Source organism: Harpia harpyja, chromosome Z (assembly GCF_026419915.1).
Source record: "Harpia harpyja isolate bHarHar1 chromosome Z, bHarHar1 primary haplotype, whole genome shotgun sequence".
Lineage (NCBI taxonomy): Eukaryota > Metazoa > Chordata > Aves > Accipitriformes > Accipitridae > Harpia > Harpia harpyja.
Window position 1 is genome coordinate 74,207,538 of NC_068969.1, and position 14,485 is coordinate 74,222,022.

At 40.5% G+C, this 14,485-nt stretch overlaps 1 protein-coding gene across 3 annotated transcripts in view; it reads right to left on the bottom strand.

The window, feature by feature from the left end:
• Positions 1-14,485, bottom strand: part of TLE4 (TLE family member 4, transcriptional corepressor) — a 99,722-nt gene that overhangs the window by 48,144 nt on the left and 37,093 nt on the right. For 2 of the 3 annotated variants that reach the window (XM_052777139.1, XM_052777138.1), the window contains exon 6: positions 10,238-10,312. The exons of the other annotated variant lie outside the window; for it this stretch is intronic. In XM_052777139.1, the coding sequence (XP_052633099.1) occupies positions 10,238-10,312 (75 nt within the window). The remainder of the gene's footprint in view (positions 1-10,237; positions 10,313-14,485) is intronic. 3 annotated transcript variants of the gene reach the window in all.

Below are 14,485 nucleotides of genomic sequence, written 5' to 3' on the forward strand. Positions count from 1 at the left end.
TGGTAATAAGTTTAGGAAGACGATCACTGAAATCAGCTCAGTAGTAAAAACTGAAGTAAAACTTTCAAGACATATTAACACATGTCAAATAAAGATAACATCTGGTTACTACTAATCTGGTTTTATTTTTTAATTTTCTGTATATTCTTCTAGGCAGTCTACAGTAAAGAGTAAAATAACTCCAAAGCCACATCTAAACAAATGGGTAAAAAGGCTTTGCAAAAGGTTCTTATCTGAGTATCACTAATTTTTACAACTGCAATTCTAAATATTGATGCTTAGCCTAATTCTTTTCCCAACACATTTTAAGAGATCAAATTTAAAGTAAAATGTGATAATAAACCCACTAGCAAATTAGCTTCTAATGCTCTCTTGTTATAGTCAGCACATTCAAAGCCTATTTTCCTGGAAAAGGTTCAAGTTTTTACTGGATACTTTCCAAGCACCTCTGTGTCACAGTAATCTACCACTTTTCCTCTTACAGACCCTGAAAGTTCACAGCCATTATCCAAACAACCTGAACATACTCCTCTAACCTGAAGACATTTCTAATGTTAACAAACTAAGGTCTCTAAAAAGATATGTTTTATCTATATACATGCATGCACTACCCATACCTGCAATACGGCTGGAAGGGGACCTCAAAAACTCTGGATAAAATAGCTTCATTGTCTGAAATTTGTTAGATGAAGTGATTGATTGCTCAGGGTGAATCATTAGTAAGATAGCATACAGATAAAACAGGAACCAAGATGAAGAGCAAATAAAGACATAAAAACAATGGCTCAAGAGTACGCAGTATCAATGTCAATGGTTTAAAGACCAGCAAGAAAAGGAAGTCCTTTGGCACACACAATTATGAGTGTGCTTAGGATGATAGGAATTTTTATCTGTCATGCCTGTTCGCACCCCTGACATGATGTGCACTGGTTGTACTTCCTTTGTACAGTTCTCTCTCTGCTGGCACACCACTACAAAAAAGGCTTTTCTGATGCTAACATACAACACAGCAAAACAGCCTACAAAGAGAGTCATGGAGCAGTTCCTCCAGTGGAATGGTCCTGGAGCTCTATGCATGTATATCACATCATTGGTTTGCCATAAAGAGACTGTGGTACAGATATAGGGTAGAGCAATCTACTATCTTTACTCTTCTAAGGGAGAGTAATCATTTAGCAAATGAACGTGCCCAGTGTGAAAGAAAGGTATCAGAGATTGGTGGGGACTCTAAACAATCAGACGCAGCTTATATACTGGAAAACACAAATGTTTCTGTTCACAAAGGGGAATGAATGCACTGGTTAGAAAAAATCTAGGAAAAAAAAAGAAAAACGGTGAAAAAAGAGGGAGAATAAGGAGGACAATAAGGATGATGATGATGATGATGATAATAATAATAATAATAATAATAATAATAATACTTAAAAAAAAGCAGCAAATGCCAAGCTTCTTACTCTCTAAGAATCAGTAATTTCTGCATTTGAGAATGCTGATTGTACAGGAGGAAAGCAAGCTCCACTGAGAAAACTATGGGGGGAAGGAAAAAAATCAATAGCTGTCATTAATCAGAAGGGGAGCATTTAGAACTCCTACATAAATAACAAAGAAACTATCAGGATCATATCTCTACAAATTGCCTCAAAGATCTTTTAAGTGATCTAGGAACAAAAAGTCACCTCCCGAATCATATTGTGGGATGAAAGGCAATATATGCAGAGCACATTTCCGTTCTTAATCATCTATATAGGAACATCTGTCAGGATACATGTTTCACCATTTGTCCTCCCTTCCCCCCTTATGACTATTTTTCACTCAGTGAAACAGCATAGACAGAGGACAAAAGTAACAAAAAAATTAATACAACCTACTAGCAAATAAAGATTTGTGGTTAAAAAGGCCAGCATTTTAATAAAGGAAAAACCTAGCCCCCTGCAAAAGACCAAGTGCACCTTCCCCCAGAATCCTGGAGTTCAGTAGTTCCTTCTTCTGCTTGCAAGACTCCTCTCCATCTCAATTTCACACTGGAGGCGGAGGGAGGCAGAATTAGGCTCTTTAGAATCACTTTCTATTATCATTTAATAAAGGGCAGAAATTCTTGCATAAATCATACCACTTAAGCTCTCTTCTCCTTCCTTCTCCCCCATCAATTGCTATCTAAGGCAAAGAAAATCCACATCTCCTGCAAGAGAAGGCTGAAAGCACCAAATACAAGTAAGCTCAAGGTCTTACCACATGGAGTGCCAGTGGCGCGAAATGTGCCACCATACCAAACCTCCACTTCAAAGCCTTTTCCCAAAGACCAATGCAGAGAAAAGAGTAACGATGACAGCAACTGGGTGTATTCTGTTACAGCCGAACAGATGGCAAAAATCAGCTCTGAATAAGTAGGTGCACACTGGTTGAAGTACCTTATTTACCAAGTGCTCCACTCACGTCCTACCCACGGACCCTAGGAAGAGATTTTCTCTCCTCTGGACTGACAGTAGGAAAACAGTGTCCCTGTTGTGACCTGGTGAATCTTGGTTCTTTTCTTTAGAGCTAGAAAATGAGAGAAATGACTATGCTCTTCCCAGCAGAGTCCTAAATAACCTTCTTCTAGGGCTCTCACATGAAAAAGTTTCTGAAACTCTGGGCTACATAAACATGACTGAAAAGTGAAAAAAGTACCATCTGAGATGTATAATGAATCAAACAATAAAAGCTCGAAGAAAAGTTAAGCAATGCCACTGGTCACAGAGAGACCTGAGTTGCTAAATCTATAAGCAATTCTATCACCAGAGCTTTTAATGTGGCAACTATAATTCACTTCTAAGCTTCCTCACAAGGTATAGTCTAAGAGCCATGTAGTCTTAGCATAAAAGACATGCATGTTAAGCATCTCACACGTGCATTTCTTTAATGCATCTTTAAAGTCAATCCTTAGCAAGTCAAATTTCTGGATAGCAATTACTGAGAAGCACTGGCTCCGTAACTCTGTAAGAGCTAATGCTATGTTTCATCATGCTTACAACACACAAACGCACACTGTGTGGGATTTCAGCAAATTGTCTTTGCTTGGGATAAAAACCCGGATTGCTTCGATTGATCCATTCTTCCAACCCATTCTGCGTCTTTAAAGACTGCCATTTCTGCTGCAGCTCTGGTCCTGTGCAGAGCACTGTAATGCCTACTCTTCTGGGTGGTGAGCAGCCTCCTCCCACAGGTCAACATTAGGTGTTAGGACACGTGGATATCATTATGTCTCTCCAAGCAGATTTCATTGAGAGATGTAGTGTCCTGTCCCTTTAACATAGTGCTGATTAGTCAATTAACTGAAACTTAAAATGATTTCTTTTGCTTTAGTGCAGTTTCCCAGCTACAGCAGCTTTGATAAAGGAAGGTCTTGACAAGGATCAAATCACCTGGATTTAAGTCGCAGCTCCAAGACTGTGGAAGGACCGCTTGTTCTCTTTGCCTCAGCCTTCTCCAAAGGTAGAACAGGGAAAGCATTACTCCCTTGTTTCAGAAACATTACTGGAGTAAGTTCATCAATGCTTGTGATGCATTCATATACTAAGGAAGTGACTGTGAAAAGTTCACCAAACAGTAAGCAAGGAACTATCTCACTAACAAAAGTCAGACATTCTGAAGTATCAGACAATTTCAAGATTTAAGACCACTTAAATTCCTTCTTCATGGATGAACTTAACATCTGCAAATACTTTCCTTATGCAGTACTTTACTGTCCATCCCAGTTAAGCACTAAAGCCCTCGGTTTAGCCTATGTTTAAGATTGAAGACACCAAAAGAACTACCCACATATGTGAAGAAAAGCAAACGCTTAACTGGTCCACTGTATGAAATCCTAGTCCTCATTCACAGCTGTAGGCAACAGCCTACCAAGTGTGGTTGGGAAGAAGTCTAGATAACAAATATACAACCCTGTTTAGGAGTGGTATCTGAGCTCTACGGTATGAAACCATGACCCAGTAATAACCATCTTTACGCTATACTGTACAGTAAGGGTACATGTTTAAATGGGCTGCATCTCCATCGAGTACATAAACATTGCTAATTTTGCAATGAAGCCTTTTTGGGAAACCCCTGCCTTCACAATACTTCAAAATCAAAAGATCCTTTATATACTTTTTCTTCTATTCCAAAGCACTGGTACAAGGCCATCACTCAAGGCAATATATAGTACATAATGGACCAAGAGTCTGATGGGAGTATGGCAAATCTATATTTGGTTGGAGACAGCTTCCATACACTGGAGTACAGACCACCTTGGCAACAGTGTTTTCTCCTTTCTACTATGTGTGAAGTGAGACCGTACAAAAATAAGTCATAAATAAAATATTGCATATGTTCATGCTGTAGAACATGAAGAAAGTTCTCCGTAGGACTCCTCATATCTGCACAGATTAATCCTAATTGAAAAAAAAAGATACAGTGGTCACATAGCTTTGGTGCCAGGGTTTGGATAACCTTGAGAAACATGGAGGCAGAAGTCAGCTCTCCTGCCTGATCAGATACAGTATGTGAGCCATAACACTCATGTCACATGCACTTACTTAAGCAAAACGAGCAGGGCCTCTAGCATCAGCATATTGGCAGTGAGATGTAATAAGTGGTCTGCACTTCACACTGCAGTGTTACTGACTGCTCATATAGTGATAGACCAATATAAATTCAGTAGCTACCACAGCTACTGAAAATAGAAGGAGAAGAGGAAAACAGTGGCAGCCCATTCCAAGGGTAGCAACGGCATTTAAAATCCATCCTCAGAGTGGTTTTTTCAGTAAGTATGGAACCTGGAATTATTTACTTTCTAATTAATTCCCTCAAAAATCCCTAAAAAGATCCCGTGCCTCATTTTCAGCTTTCTTAAATCAGGATAATGCTGCATATGAAGAGATTTATTTAAATTAGGCCTTCCCTGCAAGGCTTGCTCTTAAACTGGCCCCTGGGTATATGGGGAGAAGAAAAATCCCTACAAAACACCTCTTTCCCACCCCAAACCAAAGTGTCTTTAACCTAGCCAGACTTCAGATGAATAATTCAAAACCAGAAGTGCTCACCCAAAAGCCTATGTTTGCAATTCCTTCTACAACTCAATTTCAGGCACTAGGCAGCATCAAAGAATTTGCAGGACCGTATCATCACACATCCTCCATACACAAGCAGCAAACGAGTAATTAAACAGGGAGGAATGAATTTCAACATTTCTTGCGGGTACACAAATAAACACAACTCAAAGCACGTACCCATTAAGTCAACCTCCTCTGCCACCTCCCACTGTAACAACCTGTGTACAACACACGGCAGATGGCCAACTTGTTTTACAGCATTTAAGCTTCCACCACTGCTTAATATGCCTTTGAACAAGAAATACAGAAGGGCTGGAGAGACAAGTGACTGTTGCCCCCATGCTACAACACACTTGCTCGTTCTACCGCCATCCCCTATCCTCCCCGCAGCTCCCGTTTCTGAACGTGCACGCTTGGCAGGAGTGACTTTGCCGTACAAGCGGGAATCAAAACATTTCCCCTCAGCTGCCTGGGTTGAACCCCAAAAACCTCTCGCTCTTCCTCACAGTGCAAGCACACGCGAGAGGCAGAAACAACCCACCCTCTGCGAGGAGTGGGAGATGCCTCTGTACATTAAACACCAACGCAAAAAAGCCCCTCGGCATTTGGCGACAGGAGCCCTGGACCACGGGCAACAAGGCAATGATAGCATGCACCGACACCAAGTTTATATTACAACTTGTGTGTACTTATCTGCACCGCACCACTTCCAGAGGCTTCCACGACTGCGATGGCATACTGTTGTTTTTTAAACAGGCGGTGTTCTCCACAGCTGTGAAATGGACTGCTCGCTTGAAAGCAACCAAAAATTACACACCTTTCGAGATGGGCCAAACAAGCACCTCAGCCTCAAACACAGGGTAGAAATTGTGACAAGCGGTGTATTAAAGAAGGATCTTTATAGCTTGATGATTATATGTGACAATACAGAAGGAGTCCTTTCTTCCAGTAACTGCCATTTGCTTATTTTTAAAGAAGATAATAAAAGTGACATAATAAAACAAGATCTTTAAAAATTAAACCAAAGCCTTTTTTTTTTCACTCAGATGTATAGAATGGTGAAGGAAAAATCATTTAAATCATTTCCTTAGTAATACAAGGAATATTTAAATAGATTTAATAGTGCTGCTCCAAACCAATGAATTACGAGTTTAAAACCTATTAAAATGTAATGTTTTTTTCCTGAGCTGAGGGGAGAGAGATTTAAATCCACTGAATTTTAATATTTCAGCTTGAGCTGCAGGAGGTAGAGAAAGTCCAAATGAACTATTCCATCAGCACCATTCAAGCATGAACATTTTAATCAGTTTTACTTCCTTGGAGTTCTCCAACACAGTTTACGCTGTCATTCTGAAAGCACTTAACACAGAGGGTGTGAAAAACCACCAAGGCTTGTTATTGCCTTCACAATTGATGGCAAATAATTTTGCAGACTTCCTATCATTAAAATGTCACTGCTAAAAATTGAGGTTCAGCATTTCTTGTGCTAAACTGCATTTTCTTTGAATGCCATCACATACCTGTTCTTAAGTTTTTGGTACATTTATCTCTCTCCATGTGATAAACAGGCACACAAGCAGTAGCCTCCATTTCTGCCTTACTACCCAACAGCAGTTGAAAACTGACTATTTTAAACAGAGGGAGAAAAAAACCAAAAGACTCTGATGTATTTCTTATAAAGTTGCAAGTTAATTCTCTAGTTCCCTTATTAATACGTAACCACATGCACACAGCATGCTCCAATTATATAGCATAATGGATTTAAAAAATAAAATTAAAAAAACAACAAAAAAAACCCAAAAGGAACGCACCACATTTTAAGAGAGTGAGATGACTCAATTTAATAATACAGGAAATGAAAACTTCATTCCTAATTAGATCATATTACTGATTTAAGGCAACAATTGGTATGTTGTTTCAACAGTGTGATCTTGCAGATTCTAATTTAAAAACATGGCAGCTGTGACACATGACAAGATCAACTGGATACATCACACTGCTCATCCTGATACACCCAACCTGGAAAGGAGCTCTGGATGCGTACTACAAATTGCTCCGAGCAAGAATGCTGTACCATACCATCCATGGCAAACACCAGATGCAAAGTCTGGATGCCTGCAGATTTACAGTCCTCCTACAGCATGCTTACGATACCTAGTTTTGGTTTAGTTTTTCTCCCTGCATCTCTCCAGAAGACAGATGATATTTAACTTGTTTCAGCCCGCCAACAGTTTTAAACTGAACATGACCTGTGAAAGAAGTCATTATAACTGTGTTTCATTCCATTAAACACAACTAGTTTATTGTCAGGAGAACAAGCAGTCTCTCCGGGTTCCAGGCTCACTTCAGTATTTTGCATTTAAACTGCACGGATCAGTGATTTGGTTCATTTACCAATGAAGACAGAATAATATTGCAAAGTTAAAAGGTGCTTCATCAGATTCCATTAAATCAGAGCACATTCATACAAAAATATATACACGTGAAACACAAAGAGAGACATGATTTGTGCACATTCGGTTCTTTCTTGTGCCATCCTCCATTCTTTTACCATCCAATGGTAAAAGCCATTTTAAACTCAAATCCAGGGTTCTTCCATTCAAACCAAAGGGGTTTAGCACGAGTGAGGTGAACTGAATAGGGCGCCAAAGCACAGAGACACTTAAGCTACAGTTGTATTCCAAAAACTCAAATACTGCTTCTGTCTTCGTCTGATACACAGCTCAATGGGTAACTAAACTAAAAGATGTATTTTTAAAACTGTAAAGAGCAAATGAACTTCGGAAGCTTTTAAAATATCACAGGGTTAAAAGAACACAAACTCTGTCAGACTTATCAAACAGCAAAATAATATAAGACAACATAATTAGAGATATAGAAAAGCCATGATTTCTAATCATGTTCTTTGTTTTATTTTTATTGGTATTCACTTTACAAAGTATGACAAGCCTTTTTTAGCCCCATGCTACATTTTCAGACTTTAAATCTAAATGCAGACATAACATTATTGTGGGTATTCACACAACTAGAACTTAAGCTTTTTTGATAACTTGCTATCCTATTTATTCTAATTTTTTTAATGAATCTCTTGAAGATTGGATTAGATTACTTCTCTTCAAACCTGATGAACACAAAATTTTCAGTCCGTATTGCTCCTGTTTCTCTAAAACTAAAGAGAGGGCCACACAGCATTTCCTAAGTCAACATAAAACAGGAGAGTGATAAAAGGCAGTAGGGCAAGGTAAAATTCAGTCTTGTGAGGGAGGTGAGAGCTGTCCAATTTTAACGCACAAAACTAAAATTCAGGTATTATGAAAATTTGAGGCAATAGAATTTCAATTGACCTGAAGAGATAAATTCAGACAGCAACAAACAAAACAGAAAATTTACTTCTGTCTGGATGGGGGAAGACTAACAAGTTACTGCCAGCCTCCCAGACAAGTGTCTAGTCTGTTTATATTTATTCTGTGTGGTTTAGTGGTTCATGAAAGCAGGATAAACTTAAATAACGAGTGCGATAGCCAGTATCTATAACATTACAAGTTTTACATCAACCAACTTATTCTTTACTAGAAAGCAAACTGCTTTTTGCAGTCTCCCTAATACATACAAAGGTGAATGGCAAAAATGTACAGTAGTAGACCATGAAGTATTCATACACACGCGTGTGCACGTACACACACACACAAAAAATGGTACGTGCACATATACACACACGCTACATATGCACATGCAGCACATACGTATAAAAACCTCTTTAACAAAGAAGCCAACCTTTAGCTACTTACTTTATGCAAAGAATGTTAATAGAAGGCAATATTTCTGGTTAGGTAATGAAAACTAATTGGGAAATTATTCATCTCCCACTCTCCCCACTGGAGCGTAAAAGACATACAACAAATGTTATTCATGATTCTACACGACTCGCTCCGATTCACCCCCTTCTTTCTAACGGGCACTTCAGAGGAAATAAAGGTTACTCTTTTCCATTTATATCTTCTAATTGACTACCAGTGTTTTCTTGTGGTCAGAGGGATACAAAATAGAGTTAGAAACAGCCTATTAAAAACAAGCTACAATCAGACCGCTGCTCTACACTACCGTCAGCAATGATCAGAGAGTCCTGATTTCCTTGTTAAAAGACAGAGGCATAATTGAAGCAATATCTTCACTTCAGATTGATTATTCGGCGACCCTTATCCACATCTTCACTCAGCAATTTGAATTTTAATGAAAGTAAATGGAATAATTAGCATTTCAAAGTGTGTTTGATACACTGAATAAAAAAAAGGAAAAGACTTTTATGTATAATCTATACACAAAAGAAAAAGCATTTGGGAGGGCGCAGAAGATGGGAAGTACAGTTGTAGTGTCTTCATTAGAATAACTTAAACAACTGCTTGTACCAGCTGCATAATTACACATGTGAATAATGTGCTATTAAGCTATGACTTCTCACCTTTATTTTATGTAGTGTGAACAGCCATGGCTTTTGTTGTTACGCCTTTTCCTCTCCAGTTGTAAACACTGGCTGCCCACACCCATAAAATCTTGCAGGACTCCTATACCGAGCTAATACCGCTGGCAGTAAAGCTTTTACAAGAGGGGCTCCACACCCCCGTATTTTTAGATGACTAGGAGCAGGGCGCCTATGAGTGCACTGGTGACAAGTCATTTTGCCATCGATTTTGGTTGTTTGTGGTTTTTTTTTTTAAAGTAACAGCTATTTTTTAATGTAAAAATAAAAAGTGTGGTGAATATTCACAGTCTTGAGCCACCACCCACCACCTGGGCAGCTGGGATGGGAAAAACCCTCCTAAAGCACAGTGTGGCATATGAAGGCTACCTATTACCATGGCTGCACAAGCAGACTGGCACGTGGTATGCAAAAGAAGCAATGTTACTTAAAAAGGACAAAAAAAACCCAGATACTGACCCAGCTTCGGGGAATGGATACAATACAGACATTAATTACCCCGTTTGTCTTCTCGGTACAGTACAAGCAAAAGTTTTCAGGTAGTACCCAGCTTTTATGAAGGTCAAGCTACTGAACTTCACCACTGCCCACAACTTTTGCCCACCTGATGGAAATGAGTTCATACAAGAGAGAAAGAAAAAGAAAAGCTATTTACAAACACTATTAGAGCTAAAACGGAAAGACCACATACCCCAATGATTGCGTTCAGTTCTGCCATGGTCACTTGCTTGGCACGCTCCACAGCCTGCACCACTTGTTGCTGGTGCTATAAATGAAGATCAGAAACACAATAAAATTATTTGTTTTCTAAATTATTAAGCACAGATTCTTCCTTTTATCTTTTTTCTTTGCTTTTCAAACACATGCAGGGCTTGAAAGAACTTTAACATACAAGTCACATCCTGTGTTGATCTGCAAGAGTATCAGGTAAGTGGAGAATTTTTTTTTACGCCGTTACTTGCCAGGAATTATACCTTTGCTCCCCAAAGAGCTATTTTATAACCTGGCTAAATGGGGAACTATCTTCCTTTTGTTCATCAGCACAATGTGCTCTTGAATTTACAGGCCAACTTAAAATGCAAGCCACTGTTGTTACAGCCATGGAAACTTTTTGATTTAAAAAGAAAAAAGTATACTGAAAAAGAAAGGTATGTATTTTCAACAAGCGCATGGCACCCACATCACTGAAGGATATACAGTTTCTCCTTCTAGGTACATTTCAAAGCAGCTCTACCGTAAGAAAGGAATTTAAAATGCCATTCACAATTCTGTCAAATACGTGAAAGAGAACTAATTATTTGAATCCCCAACATGTAAATTTTAATAGCTTTAAAAAGTCCATCAAAAACACATGGTCTAATTAACAACACAATTTACAAGCTTCAGTGGTTATATTATCTCAGTTTGAGTGATACTGTATTCCTGCAGTAAATACAAAATTGCTGTATGCTGAAAATTGATTGATACTTATTTGAAAACATCAACTACAAATAAAATAAGGTCCTCATCTTGCAACCAGATCCATGCCTGTTTGGAGCTCCACTGGTGGCAAATCCATCTGCACAGGAGGCCTCACAGGATCAGGATTACACGCAACAAATTGGTACAAGGCGGTGCCAGGGAGTACTGCAAGCAGGTTGTGTGATCTGCATTGAAAGTGAGTAATCTTTGATTTAACAGCCACGGGTTGAACACGGAATGAAGTGAGCTCTTGCCTACCTCAAGAGGTGCTGAAACCACAATGATGAAACATCAGCTCTGCATCGAAACCCATGTCTAGACGTTCTTTGGTGCAAAGTTTAAGGGAAGGGCTGAGAAGGGCTCTTTAAAGCCTCCAGTTTGCGCCCCATGGGTGTGTATATGGGCAGAGCAGAGCCAAGGTACAGACCATGCAGCCACACCTCCTGTGCACCCTTAGCAGGGGCAGAAAGCTGCATAAAATAAGGTGGGGACCCAAATCCTCAAGACTTCCTCCAACACAAGAGTAGGTAAAGAGCATCAGAAAGACTCCCCAGGCAGCACCCTCAGCCCCGCTGGGAGAGGGGACCCTAAGGAAGGGCTCTGCTATCTCAGGGGCTTGGCAGTCTCAGATTTGCTGGTTTTTGGTGCAATGCACAAACAAAAATGGCATTTTCACTTATAAACTCTCTCCCATAAAAGCCCTCAGGGTGAGGAAAAGCAAGCCTAAAAATCCACCCGTAACTGTAAGAAATGCTGACCTCTACAAAAAATGGATAAATGCAAATAATGAAGGTGATTTAGAAACACTCCTGGAAGGAATAAAACGGTTTTAAGGTTTGTTTGTTTTTAGGCAAAGAAGAATTAAATGAAGGAAATGCCAGGAGAGCAAATAACATACTGCTGCAAACAGAATCACAGAAGTCCCATTTAGAGTTTTGTAAAGCTACAGTGCTAACGTAAACCAAATCTGTCACTTATAAGCAGACAATGTAAAGAACAAAAAGCAGGCTGAACACAAGCAAATGTGTTCTTGGCATTCAGAAAAAAACCCCAAAACAACGTAGTGGTGTATAACCATCACAGATAACCAGCAAAAAGGAAATTGCGATACTCAAAACTCAAGTTCCTGACAATGTCTTATCATCTCCAAGTCATCACATGTTAAGGACAGGTACAGATTTCGCCAATCATGTAGCTGAAAGCCCAGTGACATGTGGCTTTACATGGCAACAGGGTGCCATATAAATACATAAAAATTACACCGCCATTTTCTGGTGGAGGTCAGCCACACCAAGAATGGGTCATAGCATTTTTGATCCAAGTCATCCAAATAAACCCCCCAAATGGGTTTTAAAAATCTTTAAAATTATTTAAAAAAAGAACACCAAAAACATTTACTGAGAAGTTCACAGTCATCTTTGCTTTCCTACTATTTCCTAGACAATGCTTTTTGCACTGAGGTAAAGAAAGGGACCTAGGTCTTGGTTTGTATATATGAGTGTTCAACACCCATTTACGTAAATCCTGCTCCCAGGGTCACGGGCAGAAGAAAAACTTCTGAGCAACCTACAGAAAGCCAGCCTGAAAACATCAAAGGTACTGTAGAAATTACTCCAATTTTCATCCAGGTTTTGGAAAATAAGTCAACTCCACAAGAGTTTGAATGTTTTCCTTTCCTTTACAGCAAACATACAAAGAATGGCTCTCAGGGGTATTTGGGAAAAACATTATTTCATTCTCAGGGGAGGGGAAGAGAAGGTGGAGGGGTGAGGTACCAAAATCTCACTTTAAGATTTCTGCTGGAAAGCACTGTAAGACAGAAATTCCCTAAGCAGCCACACAAGGCATCTTTCATGGATTCTAATATGTTTGGGATCAAGCCTTCATAGAGAGAAAAAAACCCATGGGCTTGTAACACTGAACCTAAATTAGGTACAGGAGAGAATTAAAACTCTCCAACTGCTAGCTGCCTTAACATTGATTTAATCTTCAGTGGCATAGTATGCAAAAGACCCAAAATCGATAGTCTGTAATTAGCCTTTCCATCACTTCCACCTTCTTGCAGCAACCCAGCAGACTCCCACTCAGCTCCCGAAACCCCCGGGGGGGGGGGGGGGGGGGGCGCCTGCCCCGAGTGACCCCAGGGCTACTTCCAAGTCGCACTCCAGTGGATAAAGACACAGGAAAGAAAGCAGAGTCACCCTGCGGCATGGCAGCGTGCTGCACAGGCTTCGAAGAGCCCACCAGCTGTCCTCAGCCTTTCTGAACCTGGGGCGGGCCGCGGGGGCTCCACATTACTGACTGCAGCTCCAGGAACGAGTGGAGATCTCTACACGCAGAGAAGGAGCCCGACCGGGCTCCGGGGACCTGCTGCGACCCAAAACCACGGTGAGCGGCAGGGAGCCCAGGTGCCTGCTGAGCGGGACGGCAGCTGGCCAGCCCAGCCCGTGCGGGTACCCAAGGATGGATGGCTCCAGTGCTTACCCCGTGTTCAAACGCCTTCCCCGGCCAGCGTGCTGGTAACAAGCAGCATTATGTTAAAACCAAGCAGTACGCATTAGCCTGCCTATCGGGTGATCACGTAGCTACTTACAGCCAAGTAAAAACAGCAAAAAGAAAAAAAGGGTTACTTTTTTCCCAACCAAATATACACACAGGGTTGCAGCTTTCACACACATTTAATGCTAGCCTTCCTCTGTGCACACAAGCAAATGACAGACCCATTTTCTTCAGTTAACGGAAAACAGTATTTTGCATTGCATTTAAGAGGCCGGAGCAATGAACTCAATACCCTGCCCCACCTGTCATGCAGACTAGTACCGTTTCTCCCTTTTAACTTTTTCCCTGCCTCTTCTCTTCACCCCTTTTTGCTTTCTGTAATGAGCGGTGTGTCTGCTCTTGCCTTGTTTTGGAAAATCACCTCCTTTCAGTCTCACAGTGGGTGGCAACAATGGAGACCACAACAAGGATGTAGGCTTTTTCACCATTGCACTGTCTCACCAGACTGTCTTGTCACCGAGCCCTGGCTCCTGCACAGGCATTGCAGCATGGTGGAAAATACCTGGGCTTTTTATACCATGTCAGAGCTCCCCGCAGCTCCCAATGACAGGGGAGCCGTGCTGACAGGAACCAAGCAGCCAAAATTCCCCCTGGTGCACGTACACAGACGCTGGTGTTAAAAATGCCTAATTCCAGCCTGTCTCCAGCACTGCCAACAACAGCCAAAGCAAAATTCACTGAACAATTCACTTTGCAGAAGCAAGCGGGCTCTGCTATGTTTTATTCATATTATTCTGTTGTTGTATTATCTGTTTAGAGGGAGTACAGACCAGGTCTTGCTTAACAACTGCAGCAGTGCCATTCTGAAAAGCCCAATCTAGAGACGGCATAATGAGACGAGGCTGCACCAAAAACACTAGTGAGAACTGGAGAGCAAACACACATTTACCATGGACTACAGCACACACTTAGAAAACTA